Source organism: Scyliorhinus torazame, chromosome 12 (genome assembly GCF_047496885.1).
Source record: "Scyliorhinus torazame isolate Kashiwa2021f chromosome 12, sScyTor2.1, whole genome shotgun sequence".
Taxonomy (NCBI): domain Eukaryota; kingdom Metazoa; phylum Chordata; class Chondrichthyes; order Carcharhiniformes; family Scyliorhinidae; genus Scyliorhinus; species Scyliorhinus torazame.
In genome coordinates this window covers 156480967-156502295 of record NC_092718.1, presented here as the reverse complement: position 1 = coordinate 156502295, position 21329 = coordinate 156480967, and the positions used below count along the sequence as shown (strand labels likewise).

The 21329-nt window shown below is 50.0% G+C and overlaps 1 protein-coding gene across 2 annotated transcripts in view; it reads left to right on the top strand.

Annotated features, from left to right (window-relative positions):
- The window catches only part of LOC140386679 (cytochrome P450 2D17-like), an 82873-nt gene that overhangs the window by 40816 nt on the left and 20728 nt on the right, over nucleotides 1-21329 (top strand). For both annotated transcript variants that reach the window (XM_072469229.1, XM_072469228.1), the window contains exon 5: nucleotides 482-655. In XM_072469229.1, coding sequence (XP_072325330.1) covers nucleotides 482-655 — 174 coding nt within the window. The remainder of the gene's footprint in view (nucleotides 1-481; nucleotides 656-21329) is intronic.

The window sequence follows — 21329 nt, the reverse complement described above, 5'->3', positions numbered from 1 at the left end:
TAGTTTAAAAATACAATCCATCAGGTCAGCGCAGGTCTGCAGTGCAATCCATATGGGAATTTTCCATAAAAGTGGTTAACTTAAACCACCAGATATCAGGTGACTGGTAGTAGCCATCTTTTGTAGTTGTCTCTTCTTGTGCTTTTTTTAAAGAAAACAGGTCCTCTTTAAACGGTTTACCAAGTTTTTGGCTAGATGGGGAAGTTATAGGTGGCTCTTGTTGTAGTGTTATCCTGTTATAGTGACAGTATCTTATCCTGTTGTAGTGACGATTATTATTTGTTAAGATATAAGTTTGGACCTGGGGGAAATAATTCCACTTTGTGTTGCTTTCATGGTAAATATAATCATAGAATCTACAGTGCAGAAGGAGGCTATTCGGCCCATCGAGGGACGAATTTTTGTGCTCACTATTTTCAACAATATCATATATGTTTTGTAAAAGGATGTATTTAATTTCAAACCCTACATTATTTTGCAGCTGTTGAATACGTTCCCCTTTATTCGTCACCTCCCGGGTCCACAAAATAAGATACCTGAAAATCAAAAGAAAGCCATTGATTTTGTTCAGGAAATTGTCACGGAGCATAAAAAATCATGGGACCCAAATGAGCCCAGAGACTTCATTGATGCTTTTTTGGCAGAGCAGGAGAAGGTATGTTATGCATATATTCTAGTGTTGTGGGAATGTGTTTTAAGTTTACTTTCTGAAAATGTTGAATAAAAATATTTTTCAAAAACAAAAATCACTTTCTATGCACTATAAGAAGTTTTACTTACAACACCAGGTTAAAGCCCAACAGGTTTGTTTCAAATCACTAGCTTTCGGAGCACTGCTCCTTCCTCAGGTGAATGAAGAGGTATGTTCCAGAAACATATGCAGAGACAAAGTCAAAGCTGCAAGACAATGCTTGGAATGCGAGCATTGTAGGTAATTAAGTCTTTACAGATCCAGAGATAGGGGTAACTCCAGGTTCAAGAGGTGTGAATTGTCTCAAGCCAGGACAGTTGGTAGGATTTTGCAAGCCCAGGCCAGATGGTGGGGGGTGAATGTAATGCGACATGAATCCAAGCTCCTGGTTGAGGCGGTACTCATGTGTGCGGAACTTGGCTATAAGTTTCTGCCCGGCGATTTTGCGTTGTCGCGCATCCTGAAGGCCGCCTTGGAGAACGCTTATCTGGAGATCGGAGGCTGAATGCCCTTGACTGCTGAAGTGTTCCCCGACTGGAAGGGAACATTCCTGCTTGGCGATTGTCGCGCAATGTCCGTTCATCCATTGTCGCAACGTCTGCATGGTCTCACCAATGTACCACGCTTCGGGACATCCTTTCCTGCTGCATATGAGGTAGACAACGTTGCCGAGTCGCACGAGTATGTACCGCTTACCTGGTGGGTCTGTAGAGCTCCTGACGGCTCCTCACGACTCCTTACGGCTTGAGCATACATGTCGAGTCTAGGGCAGCGGCCTTCCGGAGGGGTCTAATTCAACTCTTTCCTCTTCGGCTGCCGCTCCGCAGATCTCTCGGTCTGCTGTTCGGGTTCATTGGTGTTCCGCAGCTGGTCTGCTACATCCTGAGCGCTAGTTGAGAATATGGCCTCTATCTTGGTTTCCAGGTTGCGGCATCTGGTGTACGAGATGGTTGAGGAGTGTGAGAGAGGTGCGATGGCAGAGTCTCTCAGCGTAGTCTGTGTTGTAGATCGATTTGAGTGGGTTTGTGATCTATAGCCCTTTCGGGATCTTGTCTGCTTTCTTGCATCTTTGTAGAAACTTAATGTCAGTGTCTATATGCGCGATCTTGGAGTTCCTCTCCACTATGAGCTGGCAGTTTTTAGTGTCGATGGTAGCCATGATGTGGAGATGCCGGCGTTGGACTGGGGTGAGCACTGTGCTCACCCCAGTCCAACGCCGGCATCTCCACATCTATGCACTATGTAATGGATGCATGATTAATTCATCCACTTGATCATGAATGCTCCATGCATCAAGGCACAAAACCTTAAGAGGTTTTTTTTCAAGATTCCTTGTCCCATTATTTTTTTACTGTGGCCCTGTTTGATTCTGACCCCTGATCTCTCTGCCTCTCACTTTTCTGTACCCATCTGATATACCCATCTCCAAAGCCAAATCTCCTCAGCACCTCCCACAAATAATCCCACTCCACTCTATCAAATGCTTTCTCGGCATCCATCGCCACCACTATCTCCGCTTCCCCCTCTGGTGGGGGCATCATCATTACCCCTTGCAGCCTCTGTATATTTGTATTCAGCTGTCTCCCCTTCACAAACCCAGTTTGGTCCTCATGAACCACCCCCGGGACACAATCCTCTATCCTCGTTGCCATTACCTTGACCAGAATCTTAGCGTCCACATTCAGGAGGGAAATAGGCCTATAGGACCCGCATTGCAGCGGGTCTTTTTCCTTCTTTAGGAGGAGCGATATCGTTGCCTCTGACATAGTCGGGGGCAGCTGCCCCCTTTCCCTCGCCTCATTAAAGGTTCTCATCAGTAGCGGGGCCAGCAAGTCCATATATTTCCTATAGAATTCAACTGGGAATCCGTCTGGTCCCGGGGCCTTCCCCGCCTGCATGCTCCCAATCCCTTTCACTACTTCCTCCGTCTCAATCTGTGCTCCCAGTCCCGCCCTCTCCTGCTCCTCCACCTTAGGGAATTCCAGCTGATCCAGAAAGCACATCATTCTCTCCTTCCCATCCGGGGGCTGAGCTTCATATAATCTTTCATAAAATGCCTTGAACACTCCATTCACTCTCTCCGCTCCCCGCTCCATCTCTCCCTCCTCATCTCTCACCCCCACTATCTCCCTCGCTGCTCCCCTTTTCCTCAGTTGGTGGGCCAGCAACCTGCTCGCCTTCTCCCCATATTCGTACTGTACACCCTGTGCCTTCCTCCATTGTGCCTCTGCATTACCCGTAGTCAACAAGTCAAATTCTACATGTAACCTTTGCCTTTCCCTGTACAGTCCCTCCTCCGGTGCCTCCGCATATTGTCTGTCCACCCTCAGAAGTTCTTTCAACAACCGCTCCCGTTCCCTACTCTCCTGCTTTCCTTTATGTGCCCTGATAGATATCAGCTACCCTCTAACCACTGCCTTCAGTGCCCCTCAGACCACTCCCACCTGGACCTCCCCATTATCATTGAGTTCCAAGTACCTTTCAATACACCCCCTCACCCTTAAACACACCCCCTCATCTGCCAATAATCCCATGTCCATTCTCCAGGGTGGACGCTGTTCTTTTTCCTCTCTCGCGCCATTCTCAACCAACCCATCGATTTAGGGGTCGACCTACCCTCGGCTCCAGTACACAATTAAAATACGCCCCCCCATAATCAGCTGGTGAGAGTCCAAGTCCAGAATCATTCCTAATAGCCTCTTCATGAATCCAGTGTCATCCCAATTAGGTCGATATATACTCACCAATACCACTGGAATCCCCACGCGCACCCCACTCACAAACCTCTCCCCCCGCCCCCCCCAGGTGCCGGACCTCCCCAACCCCCAAAGCCCCATTTTCCTATTTAACAGTATGGCGACTCCCCTCAACTTGAGTCAAATCCTGAGTGGAACACTTGCACCACACACCTTTTCCTCAGCCTCATCTGACCTTTCACCCAGGGATGCATATCTTGCAGGAAAATCACCTCTGCTCTCAAACTTTTTAAGTGCGCGAACACCCTGCACCGCTTAACCGGCCCATTCAGCCCACGGACATTCCATAACACGACTCTAACTGGAGCTTTCCGTCTACCCTCCACTCTAGAGTCCGCCATCGTCACCCTTGGACTTCGGCCCCCCAAGCCCCTCTCTTAATTGGACCCACCCAAGATGGTCCCTCCTCCCCATCATTGCTGAATCTCACCCTACATATTGGCCGCATCGCCTCCTCTCCTCCCTCAACCCCTTTTCAAAAAACTCCCCTGTCCTCTCCCCTCTCAATTCCCGACCCCCTTCCCCTCTCAATTCCCGACCCCCTTCCCCTCATCCAGGCTAACCACAGTCGCCCCCCACTTCACTTCCATTCACTAGCATTTTCTGCTAGTGTGGCGACTCCCACCTGAAGGCCCTAATCCAAAGACCCACCTTCACCAACCCCTCTACCCATCCCCCCTCTCTCCTACACCCCCTATTGCTTCTCTCTAGCCTTCCTCCTTGGCCCCTCCCCCAGTAACCCGCACCCAACACAGTGCAAGAAACATCACCCCAAAATGGCCCCCATGCAGAACCTACCTGCCCTGCCACCCCACCCTGACACCTTAAAACCCCTCATGAACTGTACAGAGCATAACAAACAGAGTGCAATACAATTAAACATGAAACCCGAACACCGGAGGACCCCCAGAACAAAAAAATCAGCAGTTTGACTTCAATACAAAATTACAAAAAAACGGGGGTGCAACCATCCCCATAACAGCCTTTCCCAATCGGCAAACAAAAACAGGTGACAACATTTCACAGAAACAGAACTTCCACCCATGTTCCCCCTTCAGCCCTCCCCAGCTTATGTTCCTTAATAAAGTCATTTGCCTCCACCAGTGCCCCAAAATAATATTCCCGGCCCTCAAAAGTGACCCAAAGGTTGGCTGGGTACAACACCCTAAACCAAATATGGAAGCTGTACAACACAGCCTTGGCCTTGTTGAACCCTGCCTGTCTCTTGGCTAGGCCAGCACCAATGTCCTGATAAATCCGGATTCAGTGTCTTTCCGAATCGCAATCCCGCTGTGCTCTGGACACCTCAGAATCTTTTTAGAAAATATTTTATGAAGGCATTTATAAATTAAACAATTTTAATCACCAGGTATCAAAAGGAACAAAACTAGATGGACAACACACCCACACAATAACAAACCCCAGCCAACATGGCTTACATAAAGAGGACCTCCTTTAAAGAACCTGCTCATCCAGGCCACCGTCATGTGCACCCTGTGAACCACCTTGAATTGTATCGTGCTGAGCCTGGCACACAAAGAGGATGCATTGACTCACCTCAGGGCCTCCTGCCATAATCCGGCCTCCAACTCCACACCCAGCTCTTCTTCCCACTTTTGATTCACCTTCCCTATCGGGGCTCCTTCCCACTCCATCAGTTCCATTAAGATCTCTGAAACCTTCCCCTCCCCTACTCCTCCTCTCAACACCACCTTATCCTGTAGCCCCAAGGGCAGCAGGTGCTGGAGGGTCAAAACCTGCCTCCACACAAAGTCTCTCATCTGCAGATACCAGAGCCCATTCCCACCTGGCAGCTGAAACTCCTCCAACTCCTCCAAGCTCGGGAAGCCTTCATCAATAAAGTGATCTCCAAATCTCTCGATCCTCGCCCGCTGCAACCTCCAGAACTCCCCATCCAGCTCACCCGGAGCAACCCGGTGGTTACCACATATCGGTGCCCACATCCATGTGCTGCCGCCACTGTCCCCACACCCTCAGGGCAGCCACGACTACCGGGCTTGTGGAGCACCTGGCCAGCGAAAGCAGGAGAGGTGTCGTTAACAGTGCCCCTAAACCCGTGCCCCTACATAAGGCTGCCTCCACCCGCTCCCAAACTGAACCTTCCTCCACTACCCACTCCTGACCATCGCTATATTTGCTGCCCAATAATAATTTATAAAGTTCGGAAGGGCCAGCCCCCCCCCCCTCACCTGCCCCCCCTTGACCCCACTCAAGCAGCACCTTCTTCACCCACGGGGTTTTACCCGCACACACAAACCCAAAGATCATCGCAATCACTTTTCTAAAGAACGCCTTGGGAATAAAAATTGGCAGACTCTAAAAGATGAACAGGAACCTTGGGATCACTGTCATCTTCACTGTCTGCACCCTCCCTGCCAATGACAGCGGGAGCGCATCCCACCTCCGAACGTCCCCCTCGACTGCGGGAGCGCATCCCACCTCCGAACGTCCCCCTCAGCTGTTCTACTAACCGAGCCAGATTCAGCTTGTGCAGCTGCTCCCACTCCCACGCCACCGGATACCCAGATCCCGAAAGCTCCCCCCTACCACCTTGAACGGCATCTCCCCCAATCACTTCTCCTGTCCCCTTGCCTGAATCGAAGACATTGTTCTTGCCCACATTGAATTTATACCCCAAAAACTGACCCAATTCCTCTAATACCCCCATAATTCATCCAATCCCCCCCGCGGGTCTGAAATATACAGAGGTAGATCATCCGCGTATAGTGAGACTCTGTGCTCTCCCCCTCCCCCCCCACAACTATCCCCCGCCAGACTCCCGACGTTCTCATGCCATCGCCAATGGCTCTATAGCCAGGGCAAACAGCAGTGGGGAAAGTGGGCACCCCTGCCATATTCCCCGGTGCAGCTTGAAATAATCTGAACTCACCCGGTTCGTCCGCACACTCGCCACCGGTGCCATATAACACCCGGACCCAGTCCACAACCTGCCCAAATCCAAACGGCCCCAGGACCTCCCACAAAGATTCCCACTCCACCCGATCAAAGGCCTTCTCTGCGTCCATGGCGACCACTACCTCTACCTCTCGTCCCTCTGGAGGCATCATGATCACATTGAGTAGCCACCTGATGTTAGTCATCAGATACCACCCCTTCACGGATCCGTCTGGTCCTCCCCTATCACCCCTGGCACACAATTCTCTATTCTCGGGGCCAAGATCTTGGCCAATGGTCTGACATCTACATTTAGCAGGAAACTCAGTCTGTATGATACACATTGTTCCGGGTCCTTTTCCTGCTTCAAAACGAGGGAGATCGAAGCCTGCTACAACATCGGGGGGAGCACTCCCAGCTCCCTTGCCTTGTTAAAAGACCTTACCAGCAGCGGCACCAGTACCCCAGAAACTTCTTATAAAATTCCACCAGGTGCCTCTCTGGACCCGGGGACTAGCCCGTTTGCATCACCCCCAGCTTTGCACCACTTTTGCCAGCCCAATTGGGGCCCCCAAGCTCTCCACCAGCTCCTCATCCACCTTCAGGAACTCCAACCCCTCTAGAAACCACTTTTCATCGCCTCCGCCCTGGCTGGGGGTTACGACTAATACAATTTGCTGTAAAAGTCCCTAACCACCCCATTCCCACCCGCGTCCTTCACTTTCCCGATCTCCCTCGCAGCCTCCTGCTTCCTCAACTGGTGCGCTAGCCTCCTGCTTGCCTTCTCCCCATACTCATACACCGTCCCTCTCACCCTTCTCAACTGTTCCACCGCCTTTCCTGTAGATAGTAGCCCAAACTCCATCTGCAGCTTCTGCTGCTCCTTTAGCAGCCCTGCCTCTGGGGCATCCACATACCTCCTATCCACCAGCAGGATTTCTTCCACTAGCCTTTCTATCTCCTCCCACTCCGCCTTCTCCCTATGTGCCCGAATCAATATAAACTCCCCCCTGACCACTGCCTTCAGTGCCTCCCATATCGTAACTGCCAAGACCTCCCCCATGTCATTAATCTCCACATATCCCCGGGTAGCTTTCCTCACCCGCTCACACACTTCTTCCTTCGCCAAAAAACCCAAGTCCAATCTCCATTGCGAGCGCTGCCCCCGCCATGTGCTCCATGAACTCCCTTAGCTCCTTCGCTGCTGTCGACACCCTCCCCGACCTCAAACTCAGCCGATCCAGTCTCGGATCCACAACCGTATTAAAATTCCGCACCCTCCGATAACTAGCCGATGCGGGACCAAATTGAGGATCCTGCCCAATAACCGCCTCATAAATTTGACATCATCCCAGTTCGGGCCATGGATATTCACTAATACCACCTGCATCCCCTCCAATTTCCCACTCACCATAATATACGTCCCTCCAGAGTCAGCCACTATACTTCCTACTTAAACGCCACTCACTTGTTGATCAAAATTGCCCCCCCTCATGTTTTAGAATCCAATCCCAAGTGAAATACTCAGGCGCCCACAGTCATTGGTCCTCCTCCTACCACTTTTTCGAAGCCCTTCCCCTGTCAGTAGTTCACCCCCTTCCCCCCCACCTGCCAAGCCCCCAGCACAACCCCGATCCCCATCCCCCCACGAGCCACCTGCTCGCTCCACACTGTGTTTCCGTGAACTAGCCCACCCAGCTAGCATGGAAGCCCCCGCCCATTGCGCCTCACATCCTACCCCTCACTGATTCTCCCCCCCGCTCGACCATCCTGCTAGTACAAACAAAACAACCCCACCCAAGGCCAATCGAAGAGAACAACCCCCACATCCCCCACCAAATAACAGAAACAAACACAGAGCAAAACAATGACCCCAAACACAGTATAACAGTGACTCACCCCAGCCCCAGAAACACAGCACAAAAGCATCTCCACCAAAGTTCAATGTCCTTCTTCTCCTGCCAGTCCATTGTCTCTGACAAACTCCGTCGCCTCCTCCGGCATCCCAAAGAACAGATCCCGGCCTTCATAGGTTACCCACAAATGCGCCAGGTAGAGCATCCTGAACTTCACCCCTTCTTGAAGAAGGCCGTCTTGTCCTTATTAAAGCTCTCTCTCCTCTTGGCCAGCTCTGCACTCAGGTCCTGGTACACGCAAATTTCACTGCCCTCCCAAATGCAGTGCCTCGTCTGCCTGGCGCACCTCAAGATCCGCTCCCTGTCCAGGAATCGGTGCAATCACACCACCATCGCTCTCGGCAACCCGTTCCCCTGTGGCTTCCTAATTAGCACCCTGTGCCTCGATCCACTTCCAGAGGTCGTGCGAATGCTCCCTCTCCCATCAGCTTCTCGAACATCATTCCCACATACGCGCCGGTGTCTGCTCCCTCGCTTCCCTCTGGCAGGACCACAATTTTAAGATCTGCCTGCGCGACCAGTTCTCCAGGTCCTCAACTTTCTCTTGCAGCCACATCTGCTGATCCCGCATCAACCCAATTTCCGCTGTCACTGAGGCGAGCTGCTCCTCCTATACCCCGCCACCTCCTCCATCTTCTGGATAACCTGACCCTGGGCCCCCAGCCTCGTCTTCACGCAGCCGATCACCACCTTAATCGAGTCCACCGTGCTAGCCAGGTCCTCAGATTCTCCTTTCGTTGCTGGGTGAACTTCCCATTCAGGAAGCCCACCAGCTGCTCCGTTGACCACAGAGCCGGCAGGGTCGCTCCCTGACGCTCCGCCAACTCCATGTGTGTTGCAGGCACCGCACCAGCTTTTGCTATCTGTTCCCCTCTTTTGCGACGTCCTCGACTCCATGCACTGGTGGGTCACTCTTTCCTACCAGCACTCCTGCACCTTTTTTCCTCCACACATCTACCCCTTAACCGAGGAAAAGTCCAAAAAAACCGCCACGAGAGGGAGCTACCAAATGTGCGACCACTCACACCATGGCCGCCACCGGAAGTCCACCTCAGGATCTTTTCCTTGTCTTGGAACTTGTGCATCCGCACAATCACTGCCTGTGATGGCCCACCCTCTGCCTCAGGAACCTATGTGCCCGATCTACCTCTGGGGCTTTATCCAGCACCTTCTCGTCCACCAACCTCATCAGCATGTTCACGACGTAGCCCGTTGCACTGGTTCCCTCCACTCCCTTCGTTAGGCCCACAATCCGAAGATTTTGCTGTTGGGACCTGTTTTCCTGGTCCTCCACCTTTGCTTGCAGCATTTTGCACATGTCCCCCAGGATTGCCATCTCTGATTCCAGCTACATAATATGGTCACTCTGGTCGGACATCACCTTCTCCACCTCTTGGATTGTTGTCCCCTGCACTTACGGGCGCTTCGCCCCCCGCTCCAAGGTCCCACGGAGAGATGCCATGTCCCCTCAATCACCTTCAACCAGGTCCTCAATGAAGCTCATCAGCTGCTCCATTGGCAGCTTTCTAGTCGACGATGAACCTTACCCCTCTGTCATTTTCCAATTGATACTACGCCATGAGTCTCCTCCAACCCTTTAGTCAGGGCTCTCACTGTCTTCTGTTGAGTTTGATGCCCCATAGACATGCCCATCCAGGGAGAACTGAATCCTCCTACACTCTCCGGACAACTTTTCCACCACAATCCACTGAAATTCGGGTAAATGGGACCAAAACCAATGCCTCCAGGCAGAAGCCACCCTCTATGCAACTACTCACTCCATGGCTGCCAGCGGAAGTCCATTTCTTCTCCTCTTTGTCTTAAATGAGTGAGACCTTATTTTTAAACAATGATCCCTTGTTCTAGATTCTTCGACATGAGGAAACTTCCTCTCCACATCCACTCGTCAATACCCCTCAGGATTTTAAAGTTTGTGATCAAGTCGCCTCTTACTCAATTCCTCCAACCTTTCCTCAAAAGAAAACCTGCCCATTCTGTATTAGTGTAGTAAACCTCTGAACTGCTTCTCATATATTTACATCTATGCTTAAATAAGGAGACCAATGCTGTACACAGTACTCTGGATGTGGTCCCACCAATGCCCTCTATACCTGAAGCAAAACCTCCCTACCTTTGTAATCAATTCCCCTCACAATAAATTAAAACATTCTATTAGCTTTCCTTTTATACTAGCCTTTTGGGATTCATGCACTCAGGCACCCAGATCCCTCTGCACCTCAGAGCTCTGCAATCTCTTCCATTTAGATAATAAGCTTCTATTTTATTCTTCATGCAGCAGAGGGAATGTTTTCACCCCTGTGAGTTGTGAACAATATAATCTCAAAAACTAATGGATGGATGTCACCCAAACTTGACACACATATCGGGTATGATCCAAGGAAAAATAATTAGTGAAGATGATGAAGATGCAGATTCAAATCCTGGAATTTTTGAATGAATTAACATTGGGAGGAAGGGCGTCTTGACTCTATTTAAAATAATTTTGTGGGTCTTTTGACTGAAAATGTGTAGATTGTTTTAGAATTTTCTGAATCATCTCAGGTGCTCTGGTGGAATTTGCAACATCGATCAACACGTGAGCAATGTTTTCAGAGCAGGTTGTTGGATGTGGATTGGCCTGAAATCTCCTTTGCAAAGTGAAAGCTCTGAATTTTTTAAAAATTCATTTATGGGATGTGCGTATCACTGGTTAAATCAGCATTTGTTGCTCATTCCTAGTTGCCCTTCAGAAGGTTGTGGTGAGTTGCCTTCTTGAACCGCTGCAGTCCTTGAGGTGTAGGTACACCCAATGTGCTGTTCGGGAGGGAGTTCCAGGATGTTGCCCCAGTGACAGTAAAGGAGCGGCATATATTTCCAAGTCAGGGTGGTGAGTGACTTGGAGGAAAACTCTAGCTGGTGGGGTTCCCAGGTATCTGCAGCTCTTGTCCTTCTGGATGGTAGTGGTCGGGGGTTTGGAAGGTATTGTCGAAGGAACCTTGGTGTGTTATTGCAGTGCATCGGATTTGATTTGATTTGATTTTGTTTATTGTCAACGTGTACTGAGGTACAGTCAAAAGTATTTTTCTGCGAGCAGCTCATCAGATCATTAAGTACATGAAAATAAAAGGAAATAAAAGAAAATACATAATACGGCAACACAAGGTATACAATGTAACGCCATAAACACCACATCGGGTGAAGCTTACAGAGGTGTAGTGTTAATGAGGTCAGTCCATAAGAGGGTCATTTAGGAGTCTGGTAACAGCGGGGAGGAAGCTGTTTTTGAGTCTGTTCGTGCGTGTTCTCAGACTTTTGTCTCTCCTGCCCGATGGAAGAAGTTGGAAGAGTGAGTAAGCCGGGTGGGAGGGGTCTCTGATTATGCTGCCCGCTTTCCCCAGGCAGCGGGAGGTATAGATGGAGTCAATGGATGGGAGGCAGGTTTGTGTGATGGACTGGGCTGTGTTCACGACTCTCTGAAGTTTCTTGCGGCCCTGGGCCGCGCAGTTGCCATACCAGGCTGTGATGCAGCCTGATAGGATACTTTCTATGGTGCATCTGTAAAAGTTGTTAAGAGTTAATGTGGACATGCCGAATTTCCTTCGTTTCCTGAGGAAGTATAGGCGCTGTTGTGCTTTCTTGGTGGTAGCGTCGACGTGGGTGGACCAGGACAGATTTTTGGAGATGTGCATCCCTAGGAATTTGAAACTGCTAACCATCTCCACCTCGGCCCCATTGATGCTGACAGGGGTGAGTACAGTATTTTGCTTTCTGAAGTCAGTGACCAGCTCTTTACTTTTGCTGGCATTGAGGGAGAGATTGTTGTTGCTGCACCACTCCACTCGGCTCAAATTTTCAGCGGGAGCAGTGTCCAGGGGCCTGTCGGGAAGGTAAGTGTAACTTTCAAAACTTATCTTTACAGCTGCAGGAAGTCGGCCGTGGGGATTTCTGGGAAGATTTGTTACTACCTGTATATAAGTTGGGCGGTTGCTAAACCTGAGACACTACACTTGTAGTTTCACCCACCCTTCCACCTCCTCTAACCTAAGGGGATGAGTGAATGTCAGGTAAGCTCTTCCTTTCTTTTTCTTGTTTTATCTAGAGGGGATGGCAGGGAAGGCAGTACAATGTTCCTCCTGCAGAATGTTTGATGTGAGGGACGCCGCCTGTGACCCTGCTGATTTCATCTGTGGGAAGTGCACCCATCTCCAGCTCCTCAAAAACCGTGTTAGGGAACTGGAGCTGGAGCTGGATGAACTTCGGATCATTGGGGAGGCAGAGGTGGTCATAGATAGAAGCTTCAGGGATGTAGTAACTCCGAAGAATAAAGATAGATGGGTGACGGTGAGAGGGGCTGGGAGGAAGCAGTCAGTACAGGGATCCCCTGTGGTCGTTCCCCTTAATAACAAGTATACCCCTTTGGATACTGTTGGGGGGGGGACTTACCAGGGGTAAGCCATGGGGTACAGGTCTCTGGCACAGAGTCTGTCCCTGGTGCTCAGAAGGGAAGGGGGGAGAGGAGTACAGCATTAACCATTGGAGACTCCATAGTTAGGGGGATAGATAGGAGATTCTGTGGGAACGAGAGAGACTCGCGGTTGGTGTTGCCTCCCAGGTGCCAGGGTCCGCGATGTCTCGGATCGTGTTTTCGGGATCCTTATGGGGGAGGGGGAGCACCCCCAAGTCGTGGTCCACATAGGTACCAACGACATAGGATGGAAAGGGGATAGGGATGTAAGGCAGGAATTCAGGGAGCTAGGGCAGAAACTTAGATCTGGGACAAACAGAGTTATTATCTCTGGGTTGTTACCCGTGCCACGTGCTAGCGAGGCGAGGAATAGGGAGAGAGAGCAGTTGAACACGTAGCTACAGGAATGGTGCAGGAGGGAGGGTTTCAGATTCCTGGATAATTGGGGCTCATTCTGTGGTAGGTGGGACCTCTACAAACGAGATGGTCTACACCTGGACCAGAGGGGTACCAATATCCTGGGGGGAAAATTTGCTAATGCTCTTCGGGAGGGTTTTAACTAGTTCAGCAGGGGATTTGGAACCTGAAATGTAGCTCCAGTATACAGGAGGTTGAGAGTAGTGAGGTCATGAGTAAGGTTTCAAAGTTGCAGGAGTGTACCGGCTGGCAGGAAAGTGGTTTAAAGTGTGTCTCCTTCAATGCCAGGAGCATCCGGAATAAGGTGGGTGAACTTGCAGCATGGGTTGGTACCTGGGACTTCGATGTTGTGGCCATTTCGGAGACATGGATAGAGCAGGGGCAGGAATGGTTGTTGCAGGTGCCGGGGTTTTGATATTTCAGTAAGCTCAGGGAAGGTGGTAAAAGAGGGGGAGGGGTGGCATTGTTAGTCAAGGATAGTATTACGGTGGCAGAAAGGACGTTTGATGAGGACTCGTCTACTGAGGTAGTATGGGCTGAGGTTAGAAACAGGAAAGGAGAGGTCACCCTGTTAGGGATTTTCTATAGGCCTCTGAAAAGTTCCAGACATGTAGAGGAAAGGATTGTAAAGATGATTGTGGATAGGAGCGAAAGTAACAGGGTAGTTGTTATGGGGGACTTAAACTTTCCAAATATTGACTGGAAACGCTATAGTTCGAGTACTTTAGATGGGTCCGTTTTTTGTCCAATGTGTGCAGGAGGGTTTCCTGACACAGTATGTAGATAGGCCAACGAGAGGCGAAGCCATATTGGATTTGGTACTGGGTAATGAACCAGGACAGGTGTTAGATTTGGAGGTAGGTGAGCACTTTGGTGATAGTGACCACAATTCGATTACGTTTACTTTAGTGATGGAAAGGGATAGGTATATACCGCAAGGCAAGAGTTATATCTGGGGGAAAGGCAATTATGATGCGTTGAGGCAAGACTTAGGATGCATCTGATGGAGAGGAAAACTGCAGGGGATGGGCGCAATGGAAATGTGCAGCTTGTTCAAGGAACAGCTACTGCGAGTCTGTTCCTGTCAGGCAGGGAGGAAGTGGTCGAGCGAGGGAACCGTGATTTACTAAAACAGTTGAAACACTTGTCAAGAGGAAGAAGGAGGCTTCGGTGAAGATGAGACGTGAAGGTTCAGTTAGGGCGCGCGAGAGTTACAAGTTAGCTAGGAAGGACCTAAAGAGAGAGCTAAGAAGAGCCAGGAGGGGACATGAGAAGTCTTTGGCAGGTAGGATCAAGGATAACCCTAAAGCTTTCTATAGATATGTCAGGAATAAAAGAATGACGAGGGTAAGAGTAGGGCCAGTCAAGGACAGTAGTGGGAAGTTGTGCGTGGAGTCCGAGGAGATAGGAGAGGTGCTAAATGAATATTTTTCGTCAGTATTCACACAGGAAAAAGTCAGTGTTGTCGAGGAGTACACTGAGATACAGGCTACTAGACTAGAAGGGCTTGAGATTCATAAGGAGGAGGTGTCAGCAATTCTAGAAAGTGTGAAAATAGATAAGTCCCCTGGGCCAGATGGGATTTATCCTAGGATTCTCTGGGAAGCTAGGGAGGAGATTGCTGAGCCTTTGGCTCTGATCTTTAAGTCATCTTTGTCTACAGGAATAGTGCCAGAAGACTGGAGGATAGCAAATGTTGTCCCCTTGTTCAAGAAGGGGAGTAGAGACAACTCTGGTAACGATAGACCAGTGAGCCTTACTTCTGTTGTGGGCAAAGTCTTGGAAAGGTTTATAAGAGATAGGATGTATAATCATCTGGAAAGGGATAATTTGATTAGAGATAGTCAACACGGTTTTGTGAAGGGTAGGTCGTGCCTCACAAACCTTATTGAGTTCTTTGAGAAGGTGACCAAGCAGCTGGATGAGGGTAAAGCAGTTGATGTGGTGCATATGGATTTCAATAAAGCGTTTGATAAGGTTCCCCATGGTAGACTATTACAGAAAATACGGAGGCATGGGATTCAGGGTGATTTAGCAGTTTGGATCAGAAATTGGCTAGCTGGAAGAAGACAAAGGGTGGTAGTTGATGGGAAATGTTCAGACTGGAGTCCAGTTACTAGTGGTGTACCACAAGGATCTGTTTTGGGGCCACTGCTGTTTGTGATTTTTATAAATGACCTGGAGGAGGGCGTAGAAGGATGGGTGAGTAAATTTACAGATGACACTAAAGTCGGTGGAGTTGTGGACAGTGCGGAAGGATGTTACAAGTTACAGAGAGACATATATAAGCTGCAGAGCTGGGCTGAGAGGTGGCAAATGGAGTTTAATGCAGAAAAGTGTGAGGTGATTCATTATGGAAGGAATAACAGGAAGACAGAGTACTGAGCTAATGGTAAGATTCTTGGTAGTGTGGATGAGCAGAGAGATCTCGGTGTCCATGTACATAGATCTCTGAAAGTTGCCACCCAGGTTGAGAGGGTTGTTAAGAAGGCGTACGGTGTGTTAGCTTTTATTGGTAGAGGGATCGAGTTTCGGAGCCATGAGGTCATGTTGCAGCTGTACAAAACTCTGGTGCGGCCGCATTTGGAGTATTGTGTGCAATTCTGGTCGCCACATATATAGGAAGGATGTGGAAGCATTGGAAAGGTTGCAGAGGAGATTTACCAGAATGTTGCCTGGTATGGAGGGAAGATCTTTTGAGGGAAGGCTGAGGGACTTGAGGCTGTTTTCGTTAGAGAGAAGAAGGTTTAATTTAAGAGGTGACTTAATTGAGGCATACAAGATGATCAGAGGATTAGATAGGGTGGACAGTGAGAGCCTTTTTCCTCGGATGGTGATGTCCAGCACGAGGGGACATAGCTTTAAATTGAGGGGAGATAGATATAAGACAGACGTCAGAGGTAGGTTCTTTACTCAGAGAGTGGTAAGGGCATGGAATGCCCTGCCTGCAACAGTAGTGGACTCGCCAACACTAAGGCCATTCAAATGGTCATTGGATAGGCATATGGACGATAAGGGAATAGTGTAGATGGGCTGTAGAGTGGTTTCACAGGTCGGCGCAACATCGAGAGCCGAAGGGCCTGTACTGTACTGTAATGTTCTATATTCTATGTTCTATGTTCTCTATCTCCCTCCTATATTTTGACTCGTCGTTATTTGAGATCCGGCCCACTATGGTTGTATCGTCAGCAAACTTGCAGATGGGGTTGGAACCAAATTTTGCCACGCAGTCGTGTGTGTACAGGGAGTATAGTAGGGGGCTAAGTACACAGCCTTGTGGGGCCCCGGTATTGAGGACTATTGTGGAGGAGGTGTTGTTGTTTATTCTTACTGATTGTGGTCTGTGGGTCAGAAAGTCGAGGATCCAGTTGCAGAGTGAGGAGCCAAGTCCACGGTTTTGGAGCTTTGATATGCGATTGGCTGGGATTATGGTATAGAAGGTGGAGCTGAGTCAATAAATAGGAGTCTGATGTAGGAGTCTTTGTTGTCGAGATGCTCTAGGGATGAGTGTAGGGCCAGGGAGATGGCGCCTGCTGTGGACCGGTTGCGGCGGTATGCGAATTGCAGTGGATCAAGGCGTTCTGGCAGTTGTTGTGCATCATGACCAACCTCTCGAAGCACTTCATTACGACTGAAGTCAGGGCCACCAGACGGGAGTCATTGAGGCACATTTCCTGGTTCTTCTTTGGCAGCGGTACGGTGGTGGTCTTCTTGAAGCAGGTGGGGACCTCGGAGCGAACACATCTGCCAGCTGGTCCATGCAGGCTCTGAGTGCATGACCAGGGTTCCCGTCCGGACCCGTCGCCTTCCGAGCATTCACTTTCAGGAAGGCTGATCTGACTTTGGAAGCTGCGACTGTGGGTATGGGTGTGTTATGGGCTGCTGGGGCACTCGACAGCGGATCATTGGTTTCCTTCTCAAACTGAGCATAGAATGCATTGAGTTCATTGGGGAGGGGTGTGCTGCTGCTGGAGATGTTGCTCGGGTTTGCTTTGTAGCCCGTTATGTTATTTGAAATGAAATGAAAATTGCTTATTGTCACAAGTAGGCTTCAAATGAAGTTACTGTGAAAAGCCCCTAGTCGCCACATTCCGGCGCCTGTTCGGGGAGGCTGTTACGGGAATCGAACCATGCTGCTGGCCTGCCTTGGTCTGCTTTCAAAGCCAGCGATTTAGCTCTGTGCTAAACAGCCCCATTTAGGCATTGCCACAACCGTCGAGAGTCTGTAACAATAGTCTGTGGCTCTAGCTTGGTCTGATATTCTCTCTTGGCATCTCGGATGGCTTTGCGGAGGTCGTACCTGGATTTCTTGTACAGGTTAGGGGCGCCTGACCTGAAAGCCTCAGATCTGTCCTTCAGTACGGAGTCAATCTCACGATCGAGCTATGTTTTCCGGTTGGGGAATGTACGCATTGCTTTCTTTGGCACGCAGTCGTCCACACATTTGCTGATGAAGTCTGTGACGGTGGTGGCATACTCATTTAAGTTGGTCGCTGAGTTCTTAAATATGGAACAGTCCACTGTCTCTAAGCAGTCATGTAAGAGCTCTTCTGTTTCCTCGGACTAGCACTGCACGGCCTTCTTAGCTGGATTCTCCCGCTTGAGTTTCTGCTTGTATGCTGGCAGAAGGAGCACCGTCTTGTGGTCTGATTTCCCAAAGTGCGGTCGGCGGATGGAACGGTAGACGCCCTTGATTTTTGAGTAGCAGTGGTCACGAGTGTTGTCGCCCCAGGTGGGACAGGAGATGTGCTGGTGGAATTTTGGCAGTACACTCTTGAGGTTGGCTTTGTTGAAGTCCCCGGCTATGATGAACAAGGCCTCCGGGTGTTCTGTTTCGTAGTTGTTTATTACTGTGTACAGTTCGTCCAGCGCCTTCCTCACTTCTGCCTTGGGTGGGATGTAGACCGTTGTGATAATGGCTGAGGTAAACTCACGTGGAAGATATTATGGGCAGCACTTTACGGTCAGGTATCCCAGGTCCGTCGTGCAGTGGGTCGCCAGGGTCACCACATCCAAGCACCAGGAGGAGTTGATGAGGTGTTGATGAGGAGGCAAACCCCTCCACCCTTCGCTTTGCCTGATGACACGGTGCGTCCACCCGATGTATTGAGAAGCCTTCAGGTTGTATGGCACAGTCCGGTGAGGCAGGGGTGAGCCATGTCTCTATGAAACAGAGCACACAGCAATGTTCTTACTTCCCTCTGAGAGGTAAGTCTGGCGTTAAGTTCATCCAGCTTGTTTTTGATCGCTTGGACGTTTGCCAGGAGTATGCTGGGCAGAGGAGTCTTGAAACCGCGTTCCTTCAATCTCACCTGCAGACCGCCACCTTTCCCTTGCTTCCTCGGTCCGCGGCTGCGGCTGGATGGTCCCGGCATCTGATGGGAGAAGTCAGCCCTCGTGGAAGGTAGGTGGTTGTGTCTGGCAGGGGCCAGGGCCCTGGCGGGGACCAGGATGCTGGTTGAGCTGGTGGGGTTCTGGGGGGGGCATGTTTGCGCTCTGGACGGGTCCCGGCATTCTGCGAGCACGAGAATACCTTGTGGCGCGTTTGGGTCCTCACATGGGGTCCTGTTTCGGGGCTCCTGGTTCACGGGCAGGGGCTTCCTGAGGCAGGTTGGGTTGGGTCCCGTGTTCTGTTCCCTCCTTAGGCGCTCCTGGGGTCGGGTTTTGGAGTAGGCCCAATCGGGCCTCCACGTGGATTTTTCTTTCCTCCGTCGCTAGATAGGTCGGGTTGCTGGGCGGGCCTCTCCGGGTCGGATCGCTGGGCGAGTCTCTCCGGGTTGAGTTGTGCTGGGTCTCGTGGTCGTGGGCCAGGGTCGGGAGCTCCAGGGACTGGGCCAGGCGGTCCGAGGCTGGCATCGGTTCTTAGGCTGGATCGGGCACTCCGAGGTCCGTGTCGAGTCCAAATCGAGGTAGGGGCCTCCCTTCGGATTTGGGACACATCTGCTTCCAGGTCGTGGAGGTCAGGTTGGGTCGGGTCAAAAGATCTCCACAGGCCTCGGAGGATATTCAAGCCTGCAAGAAAAGATAAAAGAGAGCGTTTAGTAATAATGTTAGCCTTAGAATTAAATTTTAAAAGATTAGAACGATTGTAAGATAAGTAAAAAGAGGATCTGTTAGGGAGAGCTCGCAGAGTGTCGCTACGCTCCGGTGCCATCTTCTGACATCTTGTGAATGAGACACATGGCTGCCACTGTCCATCAGTGGTGGAGGGTTTGAATGTTTGTGAAAGGGGGAGGAATCAAGCGGGCTACTTTGTTCTGGATGATGTCGAGCTTCTTGAGTGTTGTTGGAGTTGCACTCATCCAGGCAAGTGGAGAGTATTTCATTACACTCCTGATGACTTGTGCCTTGTAGATGCTGGACAGGCTCTGGGGTTGGGTGAGGGGGTAGGGGAGGGGGTTCAGGGGATGAGTTACTCAGTGTAAAATTCCTTGTCTTTGACCTTCCCTGGTAGCCACAGTATTAATATGGCTAGTCCAGTTCAGTTTCTGATCAATGGTAACCCCCAGGATGTTAATTCTGAGGGATTCAGCGATGGTGATGCCATTGAATGCCAAGGGACAGTGGTTAGACCCTCTCTTGTAGGACATGATTATTTCCTGGTACTTGTATGACGCGAATATAACTTGCTACTTGTCAGCCCAAGCCTGGATATTGTCCAGGTCTTGCTGCATTTGGACATGGACTGCTTCATTATCTGAGGAGTTGCGAATGGTGCTGAACATTGTGCAGTCATCTGCAAACATTCCCACTTCTGACTTATAATGGAAGGGATGTCATTGATGAAGCAGCTGAAGATGGTTGGGCCGAGGACTCTACCCTGAGGAACTGCTGCAGTGATGTCCTGGAGTTGAGATTATTGACCTCCAACCACCACAACCATTTTCCTTTGTGCCAAGTATGACTCCAACCAGCGGAGAGATTTCCCCTGATGCCTATTGACTCCAGTTTTGCTTCAGGGCTCCTTGATGCCATACTCTGGCAAATACTGCCTTGATGTCAAGGGCAATCGCTCTCACGTCACCTTTGCTTTTTCATGGTGTACAGAGCTACAACCAGACAGGGAAATGCCTCCGGGAAGAGCTGCAGAATTCTAAAATGTTGAGTTAACACTGGGTGGCGGAGATATGCAGTCTACTGAGTGTCCCCTTCACTTGTCTACTTGATTTTACTTGTCTATAGTGGTCTGATAGAACCGAGTGGTTTGCAAGGGAATTTCACAGGGCTGTTCAGATTCACCCACAGTGCTGTGCATCTGGTATCACTTTAGGCCAAGCCTAATGGGGAGATCATCGTCCCTGAAGGACCTTAATGAACAAAGTGTTTTTTACAACAGTCCATGGTTAATTATTATTCCAGGTTTAATAAAATCATTGAATTCAAACTCCCCTGGGTGGTATTGAAAAATGTGTTTCTGAAGTATTAAGTCTATCTCAGAAGTCCACTTATATTAACACCAAGCTATCACTCCCCACTAATTAAATTTCCATCTTCAGTGCCACACTGGACAGTGTATTAAGACATGGAGGCACTGGAGGGACCTGTCAGACCTCTTAAACCACCAAAGCTCAGGGCAATCTCACAGAAAATGTTGAATAAATTTGGGGGAAATCTGGATCATCAGCACACCTGACACGTGACACGTGTGAGACCTTCGTACTCTCTGTGGGTAGTCTCAAACCCACACCCCAATGTGATAGAACACATTGGGCGGGATTCTTTGTCAGCCAACGGCAAAATCAGCAAAGGCGATTGGGCGGAAAATCGGTTCCGACACCAAAATCGCGGCAGGTGCCGATCTGATGGCAAATCGGTAGCCTTGTGGATAGCACAATTGCTTCACAGCTCCAGGGTCCCAGGTTCGATTCCGGCTTGGGTCACTGTCTGTGCGGAGTCTGCACATCCTCCCCGTGTGTGCGTGGGTTTCCTCCGGGTGCTCCGGTTTCCTCCCACGGTCCAAAGATGTGCAGGTTGGGTGGATTGGCCATGGTGGATAGCCCTTAGTGTCCAGAATTGCCCTTAGTGTTGGGCGGGGTTACTGGGTTATGGGGATAGGATGGAGGTGTTGACCTTGGGTAGGGTGCTCTTTCCAAGAGCCGGTGCAGACTCGATGGGCCGAATGGCCTCCTTCTGCATTGTAAATTCTATGATATAAATCGAAATGCTCC